This window comes from Peromyscus maniculatus, chromosome 3, assembly GCF_049852395.1.
Source record: "Peromyscus maniculatus bairdii isolate BWxNUB_F1_BW_parent chromosome 3, HU_Pman_BW_mat_3.1, whole genome shotgun sequence".
NCBI classification, from domain to species: domain Eukaryota; kingdom Metazoa; phylum Chordata; class Mammalia; order Rodentia; family Cricetidae; genus Peromyscus; species Peromyscus maniculatus.
In genome coordinates this window covers 135,872,233-135,895,524 of record NC_134854.1, presented here as the reverse complement: position 1 = coordinate 135,895,524, position 23,292 = coordinate 135,872,233, and the positions used below count along the sequence as shown (strand labels likewise).

At 49.3% G+C, this 23,292-nt stretch overlaps 1 protein-coding gene across 2 annotated transcripts in view; it reads right to left on the bottom strand.

Moving 5' to 3' along the window:
- Irak2 (interleukin 1 receptor associated kinase 2) overlaps nt 1-23,292 on the bottom strand; it is a 56,605-nt gene that overhangs the window by 7,104 nt on the left and 26,209 nt on the right. The window contains exons 3-10 of one of the 2 annotated variants that reach the window (XM_042273842.2): nt 17,798-17,944; nt 12,519-12,625; nt 9,326-9,526; nt 9,177-9,241; nt 8,525-8,639; nt 7,714-7,823; nt 5,300-5,495; nt 1,684-1,746 (exon numbers count right to left, since the gene is read on the bottom strand). In XM_042273842.2, coding sequence (XP_042129776.2) covers nt 1,684-1,746; nt 5,300-5,495; nt 7,714-7,823; nt 8,525-8,639; nt 9,177-9,241; nt 9,326-9,526; nt 12,519-12,625; nt 17,798-17,944 — 1,004 coding nt within the window. The remainder of the gene's footprint in view (nt 1-1,683; nt 1,747-5,299; nt 5,496-7,713; nt 7,824-8,524; nt 8,640-9,176; nt 9,242-9,325; nt 9,527-12,518; nt 12,626-17,797; nt 17,945-23,292) is intronic. The other variant, XM_076567612.1, reaches the window with a different exon arrangement.

Genomic DNA, 23,292 nt, shown 5'->3' with positions numbered 1-23,292 from the left:
TTTAATGCGCATTGGTGTTTTGCCTGCATGCATGTCTGTGTAAGGGTGCCAGACACCCTGGAACTGGAATTACAAATAGTTGTGAGCTGCCATGTGAGTGTTGGGAATTGAACTCAGGACCTCTGGAAGAGCAGCCAGTGCTCTTAACCTCTGAGCCATCTCTCCAACTCCTTGTTTTGTTTCATAAGACAGGGTTTCTTTATGTATGTAGCTCTCAAGGTTCTGGAACTTGCTATGTAAACCAGGCTGTCCTCGAACTCACAGAGACCTGCCTGCCTCCCAAGGGCTGGGATTTTGAAGGTAGCTGTTTGTAGACTTTTTAATACAAGTGATGTATATATTCTATGTAAATTTAATTTGCCACGTTATACAAATTTGGAGGAAACAATCCTGAATGATTATCAGCCATGGGATGTGATGTTTGCTTCAAAGGCAAAGCAAGGGCTGGGAGTGTGGCTCAGTGGTCAAGCCCTTGCCTAGAGTTTGATCCCCAGCACCACAGATTTAAAAAACTAAGCAGGTATGGTATCACAGGCCTGTGGTTCCAGCCACACAGGAGGCTAAGGCAGGAGGACTGCTTGAGCCCAGGAGCTGAAAGCCAGTCTGAGCAACAGAACAAGATTTTATCTCAGAGAGAGAAAAGAGTCAGCCCCACTGTGCCTCGTTTCCTCAGCCAGCAAGTAGGTGGTTTCAGGATCTGTACACAACATGGCTGACACCATGAGAGATTCAAACCTGGAAGTAGAGCCCACTAGGGCTAGCATGGCACTTCTGACACTCATACAGTTCCTTGTGTAAGCATGACCTTTTAACTATTTGTCTTTGGGGAAACGACATTCAAGGAAGGGGAAACGGGCACGTCACAGTTGAAGCATGTGAGCGGCCTACAGAGAGAGACAAGTTACCACCAAAGAGAAGGGACCCAGAAGCTGTTCATGGAGCCCCGCCTCCCGACCCTGCAGGGAAGAGAGATCTTATCTGGAGCCATCAGTGAGAGAAGCTGAGGACAGCAGTGACTTCACAGCATGGGAAGCCCTGACAAAGCGTTCTGGACAGGATAAACCATGAACCCAGGCAAGTCTCAAGCGCCAACTCCTAGGAAATTCGAATGAAAACTAGAAGAACCAGTGAGTGAAATCAGCCAAACCAAAACATCACAAGTTCAGCATGGCATGAATGTCTTACTTTACCAGCGCATGCAAGGACTCACCAAAGAAAAGGAAGGCAAGTTGTGACAGGGGGAGGAGCTCACTGGGAGAGCTGCAGTGGAGTGTGTGGCATGTGTCTGTAATCCCAGAACTGAGAGAAGGCTGAGGCAGGAGGATCACCAAGAAAGAATTCAAAGACAACCTAGGCTACAATGTAAGACCTCCTCCAACCCTAGAAAGAAAGAAGGAGGAGGAGGAGGAAGAGGAAGAGAAGGAGGAGGAGGAGGAGGAAAGGAAGAAAGAGGGAAAAAAAAAGAACAAAGCTAGGAATAGAATGTGGCTCAGCAGCTGCACACACGCAGGCAGGGTCAGCTGCTGTACTTCCGAAGGGGCAGTGTGGGTGGGCGTGGTAAACACAGAGAGCTCTGGGCTGAGGGCTGAGAACTCTGCACGCAATGGGCAAGGCCCTCCCTGCACACATGGACATGTGCCCAAGGCTACCAGCTAACTGACCAGAAGTGATTGGATCTCTTACCAGGTAAACTGGGCTGCGGTCCTTGTCCATCGCAGGGATGCCAGTGAGGACCTCAGCTAACACCTGGATAGGCCAGAACACAGAGTTAGTGTGGTTTTGAAATGCCCACAGTCAGCAAACGATTTAGGCAACGGCAGAGGCTTCGCCTTTTTTGTTTTATTATTATTATTACATTAATTTATTAACTCTGTGTGTGTGTGTGTGTTGGTTTTCATGTGCCATGGCTATTGTGTAGAGGTTAGAGAGCAACTTGTGGGAGTTGGTTCTCTCCTCCCACTGTGTGGGTCCCAGGGCTAGAACTCAGGTTGTCAGGCTTGGCGGCAAGTTCCTTTATCCACTCAGTCATCCTGACTCAGTTTTTGTTTAAGAGACAGGGTCTTTTGTAGCCCAGGCTGGCCACGAACTTACTCTGTAGCTGAGGATGATCTTGAGTTTCTAATCCTCCGGCCGCAGCAACGCGATTCATTCCCTACTTAATTCACTCACAAAGGAGCAGGGCCCTGAGCAGGTGTGTGCCAACACCCACGTGGGAGACTGTGATCCATGTCCGTGTGAAGAGGAAGCCTGCCTGTCACAGGATTCTCAGCATTTGGGGGGATCCAGAAACAGAGGCCTGGGTTCCCAGTCCTACCCTGCACAAGAAGTGAGCTCAGGGCTGGGAACTGAAACCTGGGTCCCCGACTCTGCATCTGTCACGTGTGGTAGAGCAGCTGTGCTGCGGAATGAACGGCTATCCTTATGTCAAGTTTCTCCCACAGCCTCCTGCAGCAGGTCAGAGCAGACACTGGCCACTGAGGTGGCCCTGCTCTTAGGGTAAGAAGGAGCATACTGGCGGTGGCCAGGAGGGGGCAGCACAGGGCACCACAACCAACCAACGGGTCCTTGCAGGAAGGGAGAAACAGGGTAAACAATTCAATAAATGTCTCCTGCGTCTCAGCCATGTGGTTCCAGAACAGACAAGTCCCTGACAAGGGTCACTTAGTGGGCATAAAAACACTAAGACATCGAGGCCAGCCTGGTCTACAGAGGGAGTTCCAGGGCAGCCAAGGCTACCCAAAGAAACCCTTTCACAACCCCCACCCCCGCCCCCACCCCCCAAAAAAAACACTGAAACAGAGTGGGCAAGATGAGGCAGTTGCATGCAGGCCAGATCACTTGAGTTTGGTCCCACAAGGTGGCAGAGGAGAAGCAAGAGCTCCAGATAGTTGTTTTCTGACCCATCACGCACTGTGGCATGTACACACCCACACCCACACCCACCCACACCCACACCCACACACACACCCACACACACACACACACACACCAGTACTACAGTACCCATTTATACACAGCATCCCATTCCCCATTACTCTTTTTTAAATTTCACTCATTTATTTATTTGAGACAGTCTCTCTACACAGCCCCGCTGCCCTGGAACTCACTTTGTAAACCAGGTTGGCCTTTAACTTACAGAGATCAACGGCCTCTGCCTCCTAAGTGCTGAGATTAAATGTGTGGGCCACCACACCCAGCCCCATTACTCTCTATAAGCACTGCTAACCCCATTTTACAGAAGGCAAAACTGAGGCCCATACATGGGGTAGCCAGGTGTTACACGGCTGGAGTAACTTTACTGGACTAGGCCATACTGCCTGGTGGCTAGAGAGTCTGCTCTACTGGTTTGTTCTGACTTTTTTTTCCTTCCCCTTTTTAAATTCTGTTTTGTCTGTTTTGAGATAGAGTCTTCCTAAATTGCCTAGGTTCTCTTGGAACTTCCTCTGTCTCCCCCAGCCCCAGAGAGCCACTGGTTCTCCAAGTAGGGCTGCTTGGCCTCACTGAAACACTCACAGGGAATTGTGGGGGTTGTGGGCAGGGTGGGAATCAGCAGCGTGACCAGCCAGGGCCAGAAGGAAGCTGAATCTGATTCACAGAGGTCCAGCTGAGGGCGGAAGGTGGCTCAGTAAACTTCGGAGGCAGATGTGGACAGATGGGAGACTGCGGTCACAGAGAGGAAGTACAAAGTTCAAGACTAGGAGGAGGAAGACAGGGGCAAAGGCCTGTGTGCCGAAGCCTGAGTTTGGCCAAAGGCAAAAAGCCTGGGCTTCTCGGACAGCGTTTCCCAAGCAGGTTCTGTGGGACACCAAGGCAGACAGACCAAGAAAACAAGGTTCTACCGCCAAGTGAGGCTGGGAAAGCCTGCGTGGCATTCTCTGGTGAGTTCACAGCGCCCGGGTCATAGGGTCATCATCCTGGGAAATGCTCCTATTAACTATAATGAAAACCCTGCTTGGCTTTGCTGAACTGTATCTTCCAAAGCTATCTTCCACTAAGGCCTTTTAACGGTCCCCTCCTGCAGACACGGAGAGGAGGCAGTGTGTCCTAAAGATGGACTGAGCAGATCTGACATCAGGCTCAGGAAGCCCTGAGCACCTGGGACCGGGTCATGAAGCAGGAAGTACACAGGAGAGGTGGATGGCCACGGGACTGGGGAAGTGGCTGTGATGAGAATGATAAAAAGGTGTTGAAAAGGTGGGTGGAGCCAGGTGGCAGCGGCGGCAGCGGCAGCGGCAGCGGCACATGCACGCCTTTAATCCCAGCACTCGAGAGGCAGAGACAGATCTCTGACATGACAGAGAAATGGCTGGGTAGGCTGACGGTGTGGATGGGAATCAGGAAGTTGAGAGATAATATCTGCAGCCCACTACAATCACCAACCATATACAGGTTCTGTCTATACCTTTTTACCTTTTTTACCTTTTTTTTTTTAAAGTTTTTCAGACAAGGTCAAGTTGATCATGTAGCCCAGACTGGCCTGAAACTAGAAGCAATCTTCCTGCCTCAGCCTCCTAAGTGCTAGGACTACAGGCATGCACCCCTCACCCAGCTATGTGAACCTTTACAACCATGAAAATCACTCCTAAGTCAGAAGCCATACAAACTGGACCATGGTGGCACACACCTACCGTTCCAGCTACTCAAAAGGCTAAGGCAGGAGGATTATAAGCTGGTAGCTAGCCTGGGCTACAGAGTGAGACCTCATTGCAAAAATAATAATAATAATAATAACTTTCAAGAAATATGGCTCAGTGTTCAGGCATGTTTCTAGCATAACTGAGGACCTGAGTATTATCTCCAGCACCAAAAGGGGGCGGGGATGGGACAAACTGGGGTCATAGCTCAGTCAGTGAAGTGTTCACTTTGCACACATAACCTGAGTTCGGATCCTGAGAAACCATATAAAAAGTCAGGTGTGGGGCACGCACTTGTAATCATCCCCCCCCCCCCCCCCCCCCCCCCCCCCCCCCCCCCCCCGCACTGGAGAAGACAAAGACAGGAGAATCCCTGGAATTCACTGGCCACTGTCTAGCCTAACTGATGAGTGACAGGCCAATGAAAGATCCAGTCCCAAGGGAGATAGACAGTACCTAGGAATGACACCTGACCCATAGCCCCACACCCCTACACCTGACCACACCCCATACACATCTGCACACCCACAAACTAAGAACAAATAAAATAAAAGATTAAAAAAGATGCCGCAATAGGCTTTGTCTCACATCAGGCCTATAGGCCACAGTCTGGCTGCCTTGGCTATACCTCCAAGCAAGCCCCAGGCAGAGAAGGAGACTCTTACAATTCCACAGCTGAAGATGTCCACTTGCTTAGTCAGCTGCCCGACCCTGATGAAGTTTTCAGGCAGATATGCAGCTGAGGCCTGGAACAGGTGGGTCTTCATTACGGTGTATTTGGTCTTTTTATCGGCAGGACAGGGATGAGCCACTGGATGAGCCAGCTTAGGGCTAAGATGCTGGTCCAGCAAAACATTGGCACTGTGGGAAAGCAAGTGAAGAAAACTTTTGAATTCTGGGGAGAGGTTGCCATGGAGACACTTTGGCCAAACAATTTATCTGTGGGCAGTGTCAGTCCTGAAAATGTGTGCGGCAGTGGGGGAAATCACAGAAGATCCTCAATATAAAATAGCCAGCATTAAGCCGGGCAGTGGTGGCGCACACCTTTAATCCCAGCACTTGGGAGGCAGAGGCAGGCCGATTTCTGTGAGTTCGAGGCCAGCCTGGGCTACAGAGTGAGTTCCAGGAAAGGCGCAAAGCTACACAGAGAAACCCTGTCTCGAAAAACAACAACAACAACAACAACAACAACAAAAAATAGCCAGCAATAAATGGGCAGGGCCTCCCCCTCACTCCACTAAATGGAGTTGAAAATTGCCCCAAGAATGTGGCCAGAGAGATGCAGACTCCCACGCCCCCCCAGACATCAGCTCTGGCCAGCAGAGCAGGCCAAGCCCACTGCTTGTGCTGGTCTAGACTCTTCCAAAGCTATTCCCACTACAAAGTTCGGGCCTCACCAGTGCAAATCCGAACACTGGCATCCTTTACGGCTCAGTTTGCCCAGGTTATAGGGAAAGGGGCGCATTTTTGAAATTTCCAAAAGAGAAGTGAAAATGTCCTTTGACCCAGTCCTAATTGGAGGGAGTGAACTCAGAGAAAGGGTTCCTCGGGGAGCGGGAACAAAAAGTTAAGCTTCATGTACAGAACTAAATTTAGCAGGGCTTCACTACATTTACTTAGCGGGAGGAAGCATGCGCTCTGTCTTTTGAGGGGAACCCAGAGGGACAACTTGCAGGAGTTGGTTCTCTCCTTCCATCATATAGGGTCACGGGATCAAATCCTGGCCATTGGGCTTGGCAGCAAGCATCTTTACCACGGAGCCATCTCACGGGCCCACCAAACAGTATTTGAAAAAGAAGGGACGAGACCAAGCACAGTGGTAGTTTACCTCTGAACCCAGTGCTCAAGAAACTGAGATAGGAAGACTGCTACAAGTTCAAGGCCAGCCTAGGCTACATAGTGAGTGTCAGGCCAGCCTGGGCTACACAATGAGTTACAGGCCAGTTCTGCTCTGCAGCAAGAGTGAGTTCTAGGACAGGCTCCAAAGCTACAGAGAAACCCTGTCTCAAAACACTAAATAATAATAATAATAATAAAATAAATAAGAACAACAATAACAAAAAAATTCTTTTCATAGTAGCCTGCGACTTCAATATCTACTATTGGGAGCACCTAAGTAAACATGGGCAAGCCGCTTCACTGCAAGACTAAGAAATGATGACAAACCATGATGCCTTGCAACATGGGGAGATGGTTCCCAGGATCAAAGAAGGGAGGAAGGTGGAGGAGGAACTGGGAGCCAGGGAACCTCTAGGGGTGAGGCATTGTGTGGGAGGAAAGCAAGAAATTGAAACTGAGTCAGGATGCAGCTTGGTGGCAGAGCATGCCCAGCATGTTCAACCCAGAGTGCACTCCTCCAATCCACACACACACAAAGGAAACACAAGCCAGCAGTCAGCAGACCCGCTAGGCTGGGCAGCGGGGCCGTGGCCAGCTCTCCTTCCCTCCTCAGCACAGGTACTAGTGCCATCAAATGAAACTCAGGAAAGAGGAAAGCGCCTCTGAGTTGGCATGCGCTACGTGGGAGGCACCTCGGGGGGAACCGCAAGGCCTATGGTCATGGGGCCGCTTCTGCTAAATGTTTTGGCCTCACCTGGAATCTCTCCCATACCTACCACTTGCTCTTGGACATCCAACACTAAGATTCTGGGGACAAGAAGCCTCCCTGACAAGATCCATTGCCAACAGACACAGGAAAGGCGGTTACTTAGACGGGGAGCTCAAATCCCGAGGCTGGGCAAAGATCCCAGCTGGAGTGTAGACTGGCTCCTGAACGGACGGACAGTCAGACGTTGAGAGTGCTGTGACCTGCGGGGAAACTGGCTCAGAAAGACCGAGGACATAGTGACAGCTTTGCATGCTGGCTGTGGACAGAGAGCACACTTCAGAAAGACTGCATTGTGAGCTGGGCCTATGGAGGGAGCTAAGGTCCCCCAAGGGAGGGGAGGCGGAGGAGGAGAGAGAGAGACAGAGAGAGACGGAGAGAGATAGGAAGCAAGAACAGACACAGGCCTCGTTCTTAAAGCCAGGACTCGGGGCGGGCCCAGCTCATCCGGCCCAGCTCATCCGGCCCTCTCACCTCTTGACATTGCTATGGATGATGTCCAGGCTATGCAGGTATTCGACAGCTAGAAGCAGCCCTGAGCAGATGCTGGCACGCTGGGGCCAGGGCAGCAGGTCTGAGTCGCCCTAAGAGAAAGAGAAGGAATAGAAAGGGTGACCCCTGCAGCGTCCTTAAAGTCTTTATAGCCTTTGAATCTGTCCTCGGTCACAGGGCTCGGACCGTGTGATGCGCTGGCTTGAAATGATGGTATCTGTGTCAGACAGATCTACTTGCAAATCTGTATGCACACAGTGGTGAGCTGTATGACTTTGGGAAAGACACACGAGGCCTCCGAGCCTCAGCTTCCTCGGGTATGGAATGGAAATGTAAGGTTGGAGAGGCTCAGTGGTGGAGCACTGGTATGTACAATGTCCGAGATTGGATCTCGGCACCAAAGGGGGGAGGAAGAGGAGGAGGAATACAGATGGGGATGGAGTATAGCTATAGACTGTCTGCTACCAGCCACAGGCCCTGGGGTTGATTCCCCAGCACTGCATAAACCAGGCATGGAAGCAGATGCCTGTAATCCTAGCACTCAGAATGTAAAGGCATGAGTTCAAGGTCATGCGCTGCCATGATATAGCAAGTTTGAGGCTAGCCTGGCAACTGGTGACCCTATTTCAAAAAAAAAAAAAAATCATCACAAATAATAATGAAGGATACATTGGTGTCTGTATTGAGAATTTTATAAGCTTTCAAGAAAGTTCACATTCCTCTAAGTCCTTATGGCCCCTAGGCAGGCGCCATCTGCTCCGTTTTTTATTCCACCCAGGACCCAGTTGTTCACCTTAACCTGGAGTCTGTCCTGCAGAGAGCCATTTGCCATGTAGGGGTAGATGAGGCTGTGGCACCGTCTTCCAGCGCAGAAGCCCAGCAGAGGTAAGACATTGGGGTGGCAGCATCTGGACCCAGCACCAGGGGACAGTCAGGCATCAGACAGCAAGAACCAAAGGCAGACGCTCCCTTGCCACCCCGGTCCACCAGCCACCTCCCAGGTGCCAGGGCTCTGATCCCTGACAGCCTCACCCTGTCTCCCTGCTCTGCAGTCTGGCGCCATCCCCACCCCACTTCCGGGAACAGGCTTAGGGATGAAGAACGTGCTAGAGGCCACCACACCCGCCTCAGGCTGGTTTCTCTTGGGGACACCCGCTGTCTGAGTCACCTTTCTCCTCTCAGCTTTCCTCGTGACCCCCGCCACACCTCACGCTCCACATGTGAACTATCCACATGTCTATCTGGGCCAAGGACACTTCTCTTCCGCCTCCCAGAAACTTCTTGCCTCATGAATCGCCACGCACGGTTACACACAGCTTTCCACGTCCTTCTCCCGGTCACAGCCCAGCCCTATAATGGCAGTGCTAACCACCTGCCTGGCACACTAGAGGCACCGTACTGCCTGCTATCATCATCAGGCCAGGGGCTCTGCATGGGAAACTTACCTGAGGCAAAGCTGCATCTCTGCCTGCAGGAATCTGTCCATGGACCCTGGACTGGAGCCAGACATCTGTGGGAAAAGACACAACCCCTGAAGATCCATCCAGCTTTAGCCCCAGGCCCCCAACCCTCCCTACAGACACCTTCAGCTCACCTCCCTGAGCTTCTTGAAAGCAAAGGCCACACCATGCCTTTGCCCCCGGTAGATATCGGCAAAGGTCCCCTCACTGATTCGGTGGCTTTGGTCAAAGTCCTCAGTCGCTTGGATGACATCTGCCTCACTCCAGAAAAGCCTGTCTCCAGGCAAATTCAGAAGCTTTTCCTGCTTGGGGACAGATGTAGAAGTGCTGCAGTCCTGGGGATTGAACAAGAAGAGTTTAATGGTGCAAAGATGCATTGCATTCTTTTCTGTTGCATTTGTTTAACTCTGTAAAGCTGCATTACTTTGTTTGCCTAAAACACCTGATTGGTCTAATAAAGAACTGAACGGCCAATAGCAAGGCAGGAGAAAGGATAGGCGGGGCTGACAGGCAGAGAGAATAAATAAGAGAAATCTAGGCTCATAAAGAGAAGAGGGAGGAGTGAGGAAAGGAGATGAAGAGGAGGATGCCAGGAGCCAGCCACCCAGCCACCCAGCCAGCCACAGAGTAAGAAAGAAAGATATATAGAATAAAGAGAGGTAAAAAGCCCAGAAGGAAAAAACAGAAGAAGAGAAACAGGATAATTTAAGTTAGGTAAGAAAATCGGCTAGAAACAAGCCAAGTTAATGCCGGGCATTTGTAAGTAACACTAAGTATTCGTGTATTTATTGGGGAGCTGGGTAGTGGGCCCCCAAAGGTTAAAAAACAAACAAACAACAACTACAGTGACGACCATGGGAGCTGGCCTTCCCTGCTCCCCAGAGGGAACCCCGGGATACCAAGGGGCTTTCATCTCCTTACAAGTGGTAACAAAGACACCATAGGCTGCCCCTACACCGCTACCTCCTCCTACAGTGTTCTGGCAAGCAATGTGACTGTTCAAAAAACCACACAATTCTCTAAACAGAGGTAGAGAATCTAAGCCTGGAGCATATGGAAGACCAGAAACAGAAGTCTGGCTTCAAACACAGGTACACAGAAATTTATATTTTTGAAGTTACATATATCCTTATCAATAGTTCTAGGGAATTGGAGGCTATTAAAGATGAATGTGTCTCCTGCCGGGTAGATACACTAGGATTTATCTATCAAAAAATGAGAATGGGGCTCATTAGGGAAAAGCTCTTGAGAAGCCTGGTGACCTGAGTTCAATCCCCAGGACCTAAGTGATTAACTCCTGAAAGTTGTCCTCTAACTCCACATGTGTGCCATGGCATGTATATGCCCTCACACATACATATACATACCTACATACAAAATAAATAAATGTAGGATAAAATGTTAAAGATCATGTGCAAAAATAAAAAGAAAAGAAAACCAAATGTTAATAGAAACTTTTTCTTTTTTTTGAGACAAAGTTTTACTATGTAGCCCTGGCTGTCCTGGAACCCACTATGTAGACCAGGCTGGCCTCAAACATTCAGAGACCTGCCTGCCTTTCCTCTAAGTGCTGGGATTGAAGGTCCTCAATGATTCAACCATCTCTGAAAATGATTAGCTAAATCACAGAAGATGGTCATTAACCAGCCCCGGGAACTGCTGCTTTCTCCTCCAGGGACCAAGCCCAAACCCATAACTTCTCAAGAGCACGGAAACTTTTATTTTTTTTTCTGAGGCAAGGTTTCTCTATATAACAGTCCTGGCATTTACTCGGTAGACCAGTCTGGCCTCGAACTCACAGAGATCCACCTGCCTCTGCTTCCCAAGTTCTGGGATTAGTATACCACCACCACCCAGCATTTTTTTTTTTTTTTTTTTTAAAAAAGCAGGTTTCACTATGTAGCTCTGGTTGGCCTGGAACTGACTATGTAGACCAGGCTAGCCTCAAACTCACAGAGATCCAGTTGCCTCAGCCTCCCAAGTACTGGGATTAAAGGTAAGGGTCACCACGCCTGGCTTGAATGATCTTTTCCGATCAGAAGAAAAATCTGGGCCTGGTAGTACATGCCTATGATCACAGCATTTGGAACACTAAAGTAGGGGGATCACAAATTCACATCCAGGCTGAGCTACACAGTGAGACCTTGTCTCACAGACACATACCATGCAGCTCAGTGGGCAGAGTGCTTGCCACATGCACAGGCCCTGAGCTCCATCCTTAGCACACATAAGCTAGGTGTGGTAGCACATGCCTGTTATCCAGTAACTTGGGAGGTGGAGGTAGTAGTTCAAGGTTATCCTCAGCTACACAGTGAGTTTGAAGCCAGCCTGAGCTACATGGAACCCTGTCTCAGAAAGAGTAAAAAACTGTTTCCTTTGTATTTTTTCCCTTGGCTGGGGTGGAACCCAGGGCTATAACACTGAGCTGCGCCCCGGCCCAAAGCTTTCATTTCTAACCCAGTGTCAATTACAGCATCTTTTTTTTTTTTTTTTTTGGTTTTTCGAGACAAGGTTTCTCTGTGTAGCTTTGCGCCTTTCCTGGAGCTCACTTGGTAGCCCAGGCTGGCCTCGAACTCACAGAGATCCGCCTGGCTCTGCCTCCCGAGTGCTGGGATTAAAGGCGTGCGCCACCAACGCCCGGCGAATTACAGCATCTTATTACCAATATGGCTGCAAGGCTATCTGGGAGCACTAACAAATAAGCGTGAAAGTACCCACAGGAACAAAGTCAAAGCGCAGGAGCACTCTGACTGCTGCTCTACTCTGACAAGAAAGTGGGAAAGGCTGGCTCTAAACCAGTGCCGGTAACTGCACATGCAGGCGGTACCAGCCCAGCTCCTGCTTACAAAGGCCCATTGTAAACAAAGGTCCTGTGGTGCCTGGTAGTGCAGGCCTGTCCTCCAGGCTGCTCTTCCAGAGGCTGAGACAGGGAGATCACAAGTTCAAGGCCTGTCTGTGAACCTCAGTAAGAGCCTATCTCAAAACAAAACAAAACAAAAACGGACTGTGGTTACAGTTCAGTGGCTGAATGCAGAGGGCCCTGGGTTCAAATCCCCAATGTGGCAAACATGAATCCTGGCGTACGCTGGGACTCGGTGTAAGGGCGCTTCATTAAGCCCTGAAGTACACCCCAAAGAAACGAATGCGCTCCACCCCCTCAGTGCAGCAGAGACCCCTCATCTCACTGAAGACTATATTTAGTCTTAGAAGCCTGCAGAGACGATGCGTCTCCCTTGTCCTCCCAAGCCCACACTAGTCTCAGGGAATGAAGAAACTGTTTCTGAGAGAACCAGAAGCCAGGACACAGCTGGGCTACCTTAGGTTTACCTTAGATTGGGAAATGCCAGGTTGGTCGGTTTTCAAGGAACAAGGGGCATCCTCCTTGCAGGGAAGCTGGGGGGAGGCTTGCTGCTGGGCCCCAGCCACGGTGGCCCCTGGAAAGGATGACAGACAGGGTCAGCACTCGGCCTGGGACTCATCCCAAAGCAACCTTCTCTCTCAATCGGTGCTGTCGCCTCCTGACGCCATGTGCCAGCCGCCAGGCTCCTTGGGGGTCAGTTCTTTTAAGCCGGGTGACATCTTAGAACAGGTGCAATTTATCATCTCTAATGACGGGAGGAGACAGGGAAGCCAGCAGCTGGGGACGCTCCTGTGCTGTCCCAGTGCCTGGCCAGGAACGGCTGAGGACACAGAGAAACCTCCACTGTGGCGCCACACCAGGGAGGCCCCGGGGAAAGTAAGGCCGGCCGGGAGCAGCAGGGGCAGCACAGGCTGGGAGGCGGGGACCACTCCACCCCGGCTGAAGGACCGGGGAGCTTAGGGTACCGAGGGAGAAGAGGGGAAGGCCCAGCATCACTCAGTAAATACTAGGCATAGTTAGTTAGCAAATACCTCCATCCTGTGGGCACCAGTCATCAGGGGTGACTCATGCAAATGCGCTACTTTACAGAAGGGAATGAGTATCCATAGACCGTGGTGCCCACAGGGGTCCTGAACCAGCCCCTCAGGGGTCCCTTGGTGGTCACAAGTCTGACCATCACCAAAGCTGTCCAATGGCAGCATGGGCACTCTAGTTTTATGCATTTGGGATTTCTCCCTTTTTTTTTTTTTTTTTTTTTTTTTTTGGTTTTTCGAGACAGGGTTTCTCTGTGTAGTCCTGGCTGTTTGGGAGCTCACTCTGTGGACCAGGCTGGCTCTGCCCCACTGAGTGCTGGGATTAAAGGTGTGAGTTACCACTGCCTGGCACGGATCTCTTGCTTTTCCATGTTTTAAAAGAATTGCCTAAGGCTTCCCCAGACACAGCAAGGCACAGCCACACGGCAGATGAAGTAGCCACAGACCATGTACACCATCTGGGCCTTCAGTGCACCTGCTTTCACTGTCTGTATAGACACTGCAGGTCCTTTGTTGTTGTTTTGTTTTGTTTTGATTTGATCTGATTTTCGAGACAGGGTTTCTCTGTGTAACAGCTCTGGCTATCCTGGAACTCAATCTGTAGATCAGGCTGGCCTCGAACTCACAGAGATCCACCTGTCTCCGCCTCCAGAGTGCTGGGATTAAGGGCGTGAGCCACTAGCTTGACGCTGCAAATCCTTGATAAGAAATTATACATGAACTATGAACCAATAGCTGAGGAGCCCTCAACTGGATCAGGCCCTCTGGATAAGTGAGACAGTCAATTAGCTTGAACTGTTTAGGAGGCCCCCAGGCAGTGGGACCGGGACCTGTCCTTAGTGCATGAGCTGACTGTTTGGAACCTGGGGCTTATGCAGGGACACTTTGCTCAGCCTGGGAGGAGGGGACTGGACCTGCCTGGACTGAGTCTACCAGGTTGAGCTGAATCCCCAGGGGAGTCTTTGCCCTGGAGGAGATGGGAATGGGGGGGAGGACAGGGGAATCCGTGCTGATACATAAAATTAAATTAAATTATAAAGTAAAAAATAAAGAAATTATACACACTACACTATATACCATACCACAAACACACATACAACATACTCATACACACCACACACACAAACCACACCACACCCCACACATCCTATACACAATCCACACTATACCACACACACAACATACACCATACCCATAGATACCCACACACCACATCCCCTCCCCCACACACATACACACACACACACTGCACCACAAACACCACACACATTGTCAGTTACCACAGCTGACTCACAGAGGGTCTAGTGAGTCACTTTCAGTCAGCTGAATGCTTCACGGTTCGAGAAAGGACAGGGACACACAGTAGGGTCCATTCATCTCTACATAAAAGCCTCCAAAACACAACCCTGAGTGTCTAAACTTTCCTTCTAAAATAAAAACTTCCTCAAACACTAGCTTCCCTGGGCAGAACATGAGCCTGGAATCCGGGGCTTTCCCAGGGCTGGCAGGCATCAGTGATACATGGAAAGAATGACTCTTCCTGTTTCCAACTACAAAAACAGAAGAATGACTTCCTCCTCTGTGGGAGGGACCGCAGGGACAGGCCCAGTGACCCAGGCACACCTGCTCCCAGGGCCACTCAGGAAAGTGAGCCACACAAAGGCTGATGGTGAAGATACAGAGGGGCCTCTGTGACCTCTTCCGTCTCCCCCACCTCCCCTGACTGGCTTTCTCCCTTTGGCAAAGGAAGAACAGTAGGGTCTAAGGATCCATTAACTGGAGTTCACAGGCCAGCACGGTTTTCCCCTTCCTTCAATAACTTCAGTCACAGGATATAGTCCAGACTCCTTGACCTAAAGTTAACTGTGTCCTGTCCAGTCCCGTCCAGTGTGGTCCATGTCCCCCTTTCTTTCTTTCTTTCTTTCTTTCTTTCTTTCTTTCTCTTTCTCTCTCTCTCTCTCTCTCTCTCTCTCTCTCTCTCTCTCTCTCTCTCTCTCTCTCTCTCTCTCTCTCTCTCTTCCTTTTTGAGACAGGGTCTCACTATGCAGCCCTGGCCTGGAACTGGACATAGGAACTCTAGGGGGCACTAGGTCCTTGTGTTCACAGTCTGCCCCCCACTTCCTGACCTGTGTGACCTAGACCACACTAGATCTTCCTCTAGGTCCTTAAGCTATAGAATTCATTCTGTTTGTTTGTTTCTTTGTTTTGGTTTTTGAGACAGGGTTTCTCTGTGTAGCCCTGGCTGTCCTCACTCTGTAGACCAAGCTGGCCTTGAACTAGGAGATCTGCCCGCCTCTGCCTCCCTGTGATAACTAAAGAAACATAACATGAAACCAGGCATCCCTTAAGGGCCATTGACCTTTTGCTCTGGAATGTCTGGGAGATCCCAGTGGCCTGCAGATGAGATAAGAAAAGATAATGGGGAGGAGTCGGGGGCTGGAGAGTTGGCTCAGTGGTTAAAATGGACCTGGGTTCGATTCCCAGCACTCACGTGACAGCTCACACCTGTCTGTAACTCAGTTCCAGGGAATCTGACACCCTCACACCAATGCATATAAAATAAAATTAAATAAATTATTTTTTTTTTAAAGAATAAGATAATGGGCTGTGAGGTATTAACAGCTACCTTTGTTTCTGTAAAACTCACTATCATTATGGGAAAGGGATGAAATGGTCTTTTATTACTATATAACAGGAAAGAAAAAAAAACACCCAAGGGAAGTAAAACCATTTTCCTGCCCGGCTGTGGATTCCATGGATAGTTGTAATACACATCTTTGTGGTGTCTGCCTTACCCCACCTTCTGGACAGCATGCTGTATTGGCTCTAAGACTGTCGTCCTTTTGCTACCGGTAAGAATAAATTCACTTAATCTAAATCTGACTTGAGTCTAAGTCTCTGGTGTCTCCCAGTGTATTCGAATGCTGAAACAAATCCATTCTTAGGGAAGAGGTCCCATGTACTTTGCAAAAGAGTTTCAATAGAGTCACACTTTAAGCTTTAGCGTGATAATTATCACCAGGAAACTTTTTCCCAAAGTTGTACTGTATTTAAATATGGCTGCAGAGATGGCCCAGTGGTTAAGAGCACTGGCTATTCTTCCAGAGGACCTGGGTTCAATTCCCAGCACCCATATGGCAGCACAAACTGTCTGTAACTCCAGTTCCAGGGGGTCTGATACCCTCACACAGGCACATATGCAGGCAAATCATCAATGTACATAAAATTAAAAAAATCATTAAAATGCAAAGATAAATAAATAAATATGTCTAAAATAAACTGTCCAGGGTCAGACTCTAGAAGTTTGAACCAACACTGGCTACTGAGTTGTGTTGAACTGGACTTCCCTCCTGCCTAGTGCAGACGTTACTCGGCCAGCTCTGGTGTTTGCAGAGACACCCCCCCCACACACACACACACACATACACACACACACACTCAAGAAACCAGGTTGGCCTGGAATTTGCATTCATCCTCCAGCCTCTGACTCCCCAGGGCTGGGATGACAGGCAGACATGGCCACACCCAGCTAAGATGCCTGATTCTCTGTACTAAGATGTAATGGGCTCTGTTCTTCCCATTTTACAGATGGAGGAACTGAGGAAGGAGGAGGCTGAGTGGGAATTCAAGCACAGGGGGGTCAGCCTCAGGCCCAAGCACCCAAGAGTGGCTTCTCCAAGCAGGGTTGGCTGGCTTCAGGCCCCTCAGTGAGCTGCATTCCACAGGTCTGGGATCTTAAGCTTGCAGGCCACAGGCAAGGAGAAGCGAGCCCTGGAGAAGTCATCGCTGGCTGTCCTCCTGTCATCTGGCAGTCTGTCCCACAGCTCTAGCCTGGGCACAAGAAGCTGGAAGCACATATAATGTGCTCTGCAAGGCTCTGGGACAGCAGTGTATGCAGTATGAGAGACAGGAGTGCTCAGATCCCAGGACTCACGTCACCTTGAACCAATCCTTACTTTTTCTTCTGATGAAAATGATAAGGGTCAGGGGCTGGAGTGCAGCTCAGTGGTAAAGCTTGCATGCCTAAAGCCCAGGGTTCCATCCTCGGCTCTCCCCTCCCCCCTCCAAAAATGGTATTTATTTACTTAACATATTTAGGGATTGGGGATTTTTTTGGTGCTGAGGATTGAAGCCAGGCCCTGTGCATGCCAAGCAGATGCTCTGCCACAGGCCACAGGGCTCCCTACCCTCAGCCCCCTGAGTAAAGCCGGATTACAGGTATGTGCTACCCACCCAGCTATCTAGCCCAGAACAGGGTTTAACTCACAATCCTCCTGCCCCAGACTCTCAAATAGCTGTGATTACAGCATATACCACCACACCTGGATGTTTCCCCTTTCTAACTTACTGTACAATGTGTTTTGATGCGCGCGCGCGCGCGCGCGCGCGCGCACACACACACACACACACACACACACACACACACACACCAAAAGAAAGAAATAACTTAAGAATACCTGTGGGGCTGAAAAGATGACTCAACAATTAATAGTACGGGCTGCTCTTGCAGAGGACCTGGGTTTGATTCCCACACAGTGGCACACAACCATTCCTAACGCCAGTTCCAGGGGATCTGACCCCCTCCCTGGCTTCCATGGGCACTGTATACAAGTCGTCCATATACATATGTGCAGGTGAAACACCCATACACATAAAATAAAAACAAATAAATCTAAAACTCAGAAGAGGAGGGGGAAGAGAAGAGAGAGCACCTGAGTCCAGAAAGGAGCCCGGCTTCACAAGCTGGCCCTTTTCCGGTTCATCCTTGAGTTTTCTTCCAGAAGGAGCCACAGGCCCTGGCTTCACCACCTCTGGGAAGGCTGGAAGAGGAGGAGACGTGCTCTCAGGAACAGGCTTCCCTGGAACAACGCACAGAAGACATTGTTACTTTCCATGACCAGGGGAGCTATGGAGAGGCAGGGCTGGAAGTTGGGGACTTGGGGTCCTGTCCTGCCGCCAGCACAAATTCTCACTGTGCCTCATGAGGTTTTCTCTCTGGGCCATGGCCTGCCCATCCGTCCACTGGGACGATGATGGGCTGTGGTAATGCCATGTGGTTTGTCTCTGACATTCTGAATTGTCAGAGACAATTCATATACATAGCAGGGACTGGAGAGATGGCTCAGTGGTTAAGAGCACTGGGAATCTTCCAGAAGACTCAAGTTTGATTCCCAGCACCCACATGATGGTTCAAAAATGTCTGTAACTGTATTTCCAACATCCTCTTCTGGCCTCTACAGGCACCATGCATGCAGGTGGTATACATACATATATGCAGGCAAAACACTCATACATATAAAATACAAATAAATACATCTTTAAAAATAAATAAATCAAAAACAAATAGAGAGCATGAAGATAATGCCTGCTTGCCTCCTTCCCAGGGCTGCTGTGAGCAGAGGATGAGAGCCCAGGTGCAAAAAGGCTTTGGAAAGGGCTGTACAGTTTACCGAACATGTAAACAAGCCACAGGCATCCATCTGGGAGCTGGGTGTGACTCCGTGGGAGAGCAGGTGCCTAGCACGTGCTAACTCACAAGACCCTGAGTTCCAGGAGCCACAGGTACAGAGTCCTGACTGTCCTGCAGTCTCACTTCCCACTCCCTATGTGCGAATCCTACCCAGCAGCTCTGTCTAGAGAGAGCGCCTGGGCCAGCCCCACCCAGCACACACACAACTGAACAGCTCATCTCTAAACAGCTTCGGGCATTTGCTGAGGCTCACACAGCCCAGGCTTATGGGGCTGGCTGCAGAGGTCACCTGCTCTCCTATGTGTGAGTCCCCACTTCTACCTAGCACCAGTTTGGGAAACTCCAAAGACGGTGGGAGGTCTCGCACGTGCCAGCCCACGGTCAGATTCTCAAAGTGAGTCTGTCAAACAGCTTTCTCCTCTGCTCCACGAGTGCCCAGGCTTACCCTTCTGGCCTGCACCGTTCCAGCTCAGCTGCCCTTCCTTTATCACCAGGCGACAAGACTGAAATATAGGTCACTCCAGCCCCTTCCCATCCCGCTGCTTAAAGGGAAGCACTATGGCTCCTCAGTGCCCGGTAACGTCTAAATTCCTTAGTCTGGATTCTTCGATATTACTCCCTCAGATAAAACCGCAAGGGCTGTGGACTTAACTCAGAGGTGGTGGAGCATTTCAGCTCGGCCTGATGCTACCGAGATCAAATAACTGGGCAGCTGTCGCTGGGCCTGTGTGTGTGTGTGTGTGTGTGTGAGTGCAGTGCTCTCAGAGGCCAGAGATGTTGGATCTCTGTAGCTCGAGTTACACACACTTGTGAGCCACCTGGTGTGAGTGCTGGTAACCTTAATTCTGGTCCTCACACTCTCTTCTACTGAGCCATCTTTCCAGCTCCCAAGATTTCTTCTTGTTTATTTTGGGACAAGGTACCACTATGTAGCCCTGGCTGGCTTAGAACTCATAGAGATCCTCTGCTTTCCCAGCGCTGGCATTAAGGACGAATGCAACCAGGCCTGGCTTATTTTAGTGTTTTGTGTGTGCAACTCGAGCTACAGAGATCCCACATCCCACATCTCTGGCCTCTGAGGGCACCTGCACTCATACACATACACACACACACACACACACACACACACACACACACACACACACACACACACGATGGCCCAGAGACAGCTGCCCAGGTATTTGATCTCTCAGCAGCATCAGGCCAAGCTGAAGTGAAAGGACCCCAGCATCATTTGTTCCAAGTGATAAAGGGAGTCTCTCCAAACAAAGCATTGCTGTGGAAGTCGTTTATCACAACAGATAACATCTAAATTCATCTGGCACTACGCTTTCATGAATGCTGGCAGACAAACTTAACTGCCACAGAGTCTCTGGCAATCAACAGAACGACCTGCATGCATGCATTTACTTTTTAAAATATCTATTGGTGGAGCTGAGGAGAGAAGCCAAGACCTCAAATACGCTGGGCAAGCCCTCTGTCGCTGAGCTATACCCCAGTGCTAGCCCACACACTTTAATCATCTCTATAAGCCAAACATGTTGGCTCCCACTGTACTCCCAGCACTTGGGAGGGCGAATTCAGAGATTCAGAGTTCAAATCCAGCCTGAGCAATTTAGTGAGCTTGTTTCAAAATAAGAGAGGTGGGGGGCAATCTAGGGAGATAACTCTTTGGGCGAGTGCTTGCCTGGAAGGTGTGGGGCCCTGGACTTAATCTCTAATACTTAAAACCAGCACTGTCTGTGACCCCACTCCAGTCCGAGTTCCATCAGAGAAGGGAGGTCCCTGAACAATTAGGAACAATTGTGCAATGAGGTCACAGGGAAGTTCTAGGAATCTGGGACAACAAAGGCTGAATGGGAATCACAGTGACTTTTCCCTGAGTTTCCTGTATCGTACATGACACATTCCTCTATTAATATTTTTTAATTGCATTTACTTATTTGGCCATGTGTACACATGTGTGGAGGTCAGAGAACAACTTTTGGGAATTGGGAATCCTTACACTCTATGGGTTCTGGGGACCAAACTTAAGTCATTAGGTGGCAACAAGCACCCTTACCCATATTACCCACAGTTCACTGGCCCACATGCCTCTTTTAAATAAGCTTGTCTTAGGCCTGACATGATGGCACATGCCTTTAATTCCAGCACTGGGGGGGGGGGCGGGGGCAGAAGCCGAGGATCTCTGTGAGGCCAGCCTGGTCTAAATAGCAAGTTCCAGGACTACATAGAGAGACCCTGTCTCAAAAAGCAAAAAATAAAATAAATAAATAAAAAGCTGTCTTTCAAAAGCAGAAGCAAGCACCAGCTCCATCCTGTCCCAGTTGAGATCACTCTGGACCACTCCCCAGATGATGGAGGAAGCTAGGTATTGTGGTGCGGCAGGCCTGTGATCCTAGCATCAAGAGGCAAGAGGACAACCAGCAGTTCTAAGCTAGCCTGAGCTATACAGTAAGATCCTGCCTTTAAAAAAAAAAAAAGAGTGGGGAGGTTGGAGATCTAGTGCAACAGTGTAGTATTTGCCTCTGTGTGTGGTGCCCTGGTGTGATGCCCTGGTTCATCCCAAGCATAGGGTGATGGTGAGACTGACGGGGGGGGGGGGGGGGTGTGCGGCGGGGGGATATGAATAAGAGGAGGACAGAGACAGAGACAGTGTGAATTCCTTCGCTCAAATAACTGCCAGGCATAGTGGCTCACTTTAATGCCAGCACTCGGGAGGCAAAGGCAGGTGGATCTCTGCCAGCCTGGTCTACATAGCAAGTTCCAAGACAGCCAGGGCTACATAGTGAGACCCTGTTTTGAACAACAACACAATCCTATAGAATGTTCAGCTCCCAAACTGAGTTGGGGAAAGGAGGGTAGACGTCCTTAGCTTTCACCGAACTCTGTTCTGAATCATCTTTAAAACTTTTTAACAATTTTTCCTTTTGTTTTGTTTTTCAAGACAGGGTTTCTCTGTGTAACAGCCCTGGCTGTCCAGGAACTCAGAGAGATCTATCTGCCTCTGCCCACAGAGTGCTGGGATTAAAGGCCTGTGCCACCACACGCTGCTTAACATTTTTTTTAAATCTTTATGGCCAATAGATATATGACTTGAGGTTAACAGGATGGCTCAAGGGATAAAGACACCTGCAGTCAAACCAAACCTGAGTTCAATCCCTGGGCCCACATGGCAAAAGGTGAGACAGACTCCAGCAAGTTGTCCTCTGTCTTTCTATACATCCCATGACAACAATGAAACATGCATGTGGTGATATATTATGTCCCCCAATATATTGTGCATACTAATAAACTTATCTGGGGTCGGAGGACAGAACAGCCACTAGATAGACATAGAGGCCAGAAAATGGTGGCATACATGCCTTTAATCCTATCACTTGGAGGGCAGAGATCGATGCAGATCTCTGTGAGTTAAAGCCACACTGGAAACAGCCAGGCATGGTGACACATGCCTTTAATCCCAGGAAGTGATGGCAGGAAGCAGAAAGGTATATAAGGTGTGAAAACCAGGAACTAGAGCTGATTAAGCTTTTAGGCTTTTGAGCAGCAGTTCAGCTGAGATCCATTCGGATGAGGACTCAGAGGCTTCCAGTCTGAGGAAATAGGATCAGCTGAGGAACTGTCGAGGTGAGGAAGCTGTGGCTTGTTCTGCTTCTCTGATCTTCCAGCCTTCACCCCAATACCTGGCTTCAGGTTTGATTTTATTAATAAGACCTATTAAGATTCGTGCTACCTGAACAGTCCAATTAAAAAATGGGCTAAAGAGCTAAACAGAGAATTCACAAAACAAGAACTACAAATGGCTGAAAGACATTTAAAGAAATGCTCAACATCCTTAATCATCAGAGAAATGCAAATCAAAACGACTCTGAGATACCACCTTACACCTGTTAGAATGGCTAAGATCAAAAACACCAATGACAACCAATGTTGGAGAGGATGTGGAGCAAAGGGAACACTCCTCCACTGTTGGTGGGAATGTAAACTTGTACAACCACTGTGGAAATCAGTATGGCGGTTTCTCAGAAAATTAGGAATCGAACTACCTCAAGACCCAGCCATCCCACTCTTGGGCATATACCCAAAGAATGCTGATACATACCATAAAGATACATGCTCAGCTATGTTCATAGCAGCACTATTTGTAATAGCCAGAACCTGGAAACAACCTAGATGCCCATCAACGGAAGAATGGATGAAAAAAATGTGGTACATATACACAATGGAGTACTACTCAGCAGAGAAAAACAATGAAAGCATGAAATTTGCAGGCAAATGGATGGAACTAGAAAAAATCATCCTGAGTGAGGTAACCCAAACCCAGAAAGACAGTTATGGTATGTACTCACTCATTGGTGGATTCTAGATATAAAATGAACAATCAGACCACAACCCATAGAACCATAGAGGCTATATATATAGCATGGAGGTCCCTAGGATGACTGTGGCATATAATCAATTTCAGTTTTACTCAATTATTGAAAAAAAAATAGCCAAATGAATGGAAACACATGAACTATGAACCAAAGGCTGAGGGGCTCCCAGCTGGATCAGGCCCTCTGAATAGGTGAGACAGTTGATTGGCTTGATCAGTTTGGGAGGCATCTAGGCAGTGGGACCAAGTCCTGTGCTCATTCCATGAGTTGGCTGTTTGAAACCAGGAACTTATGCAGGGACACTTGGCTTAGTCTGGGAGGAAGGGACTGGACCTCCCTGGACTGAGTCTACCAAGTT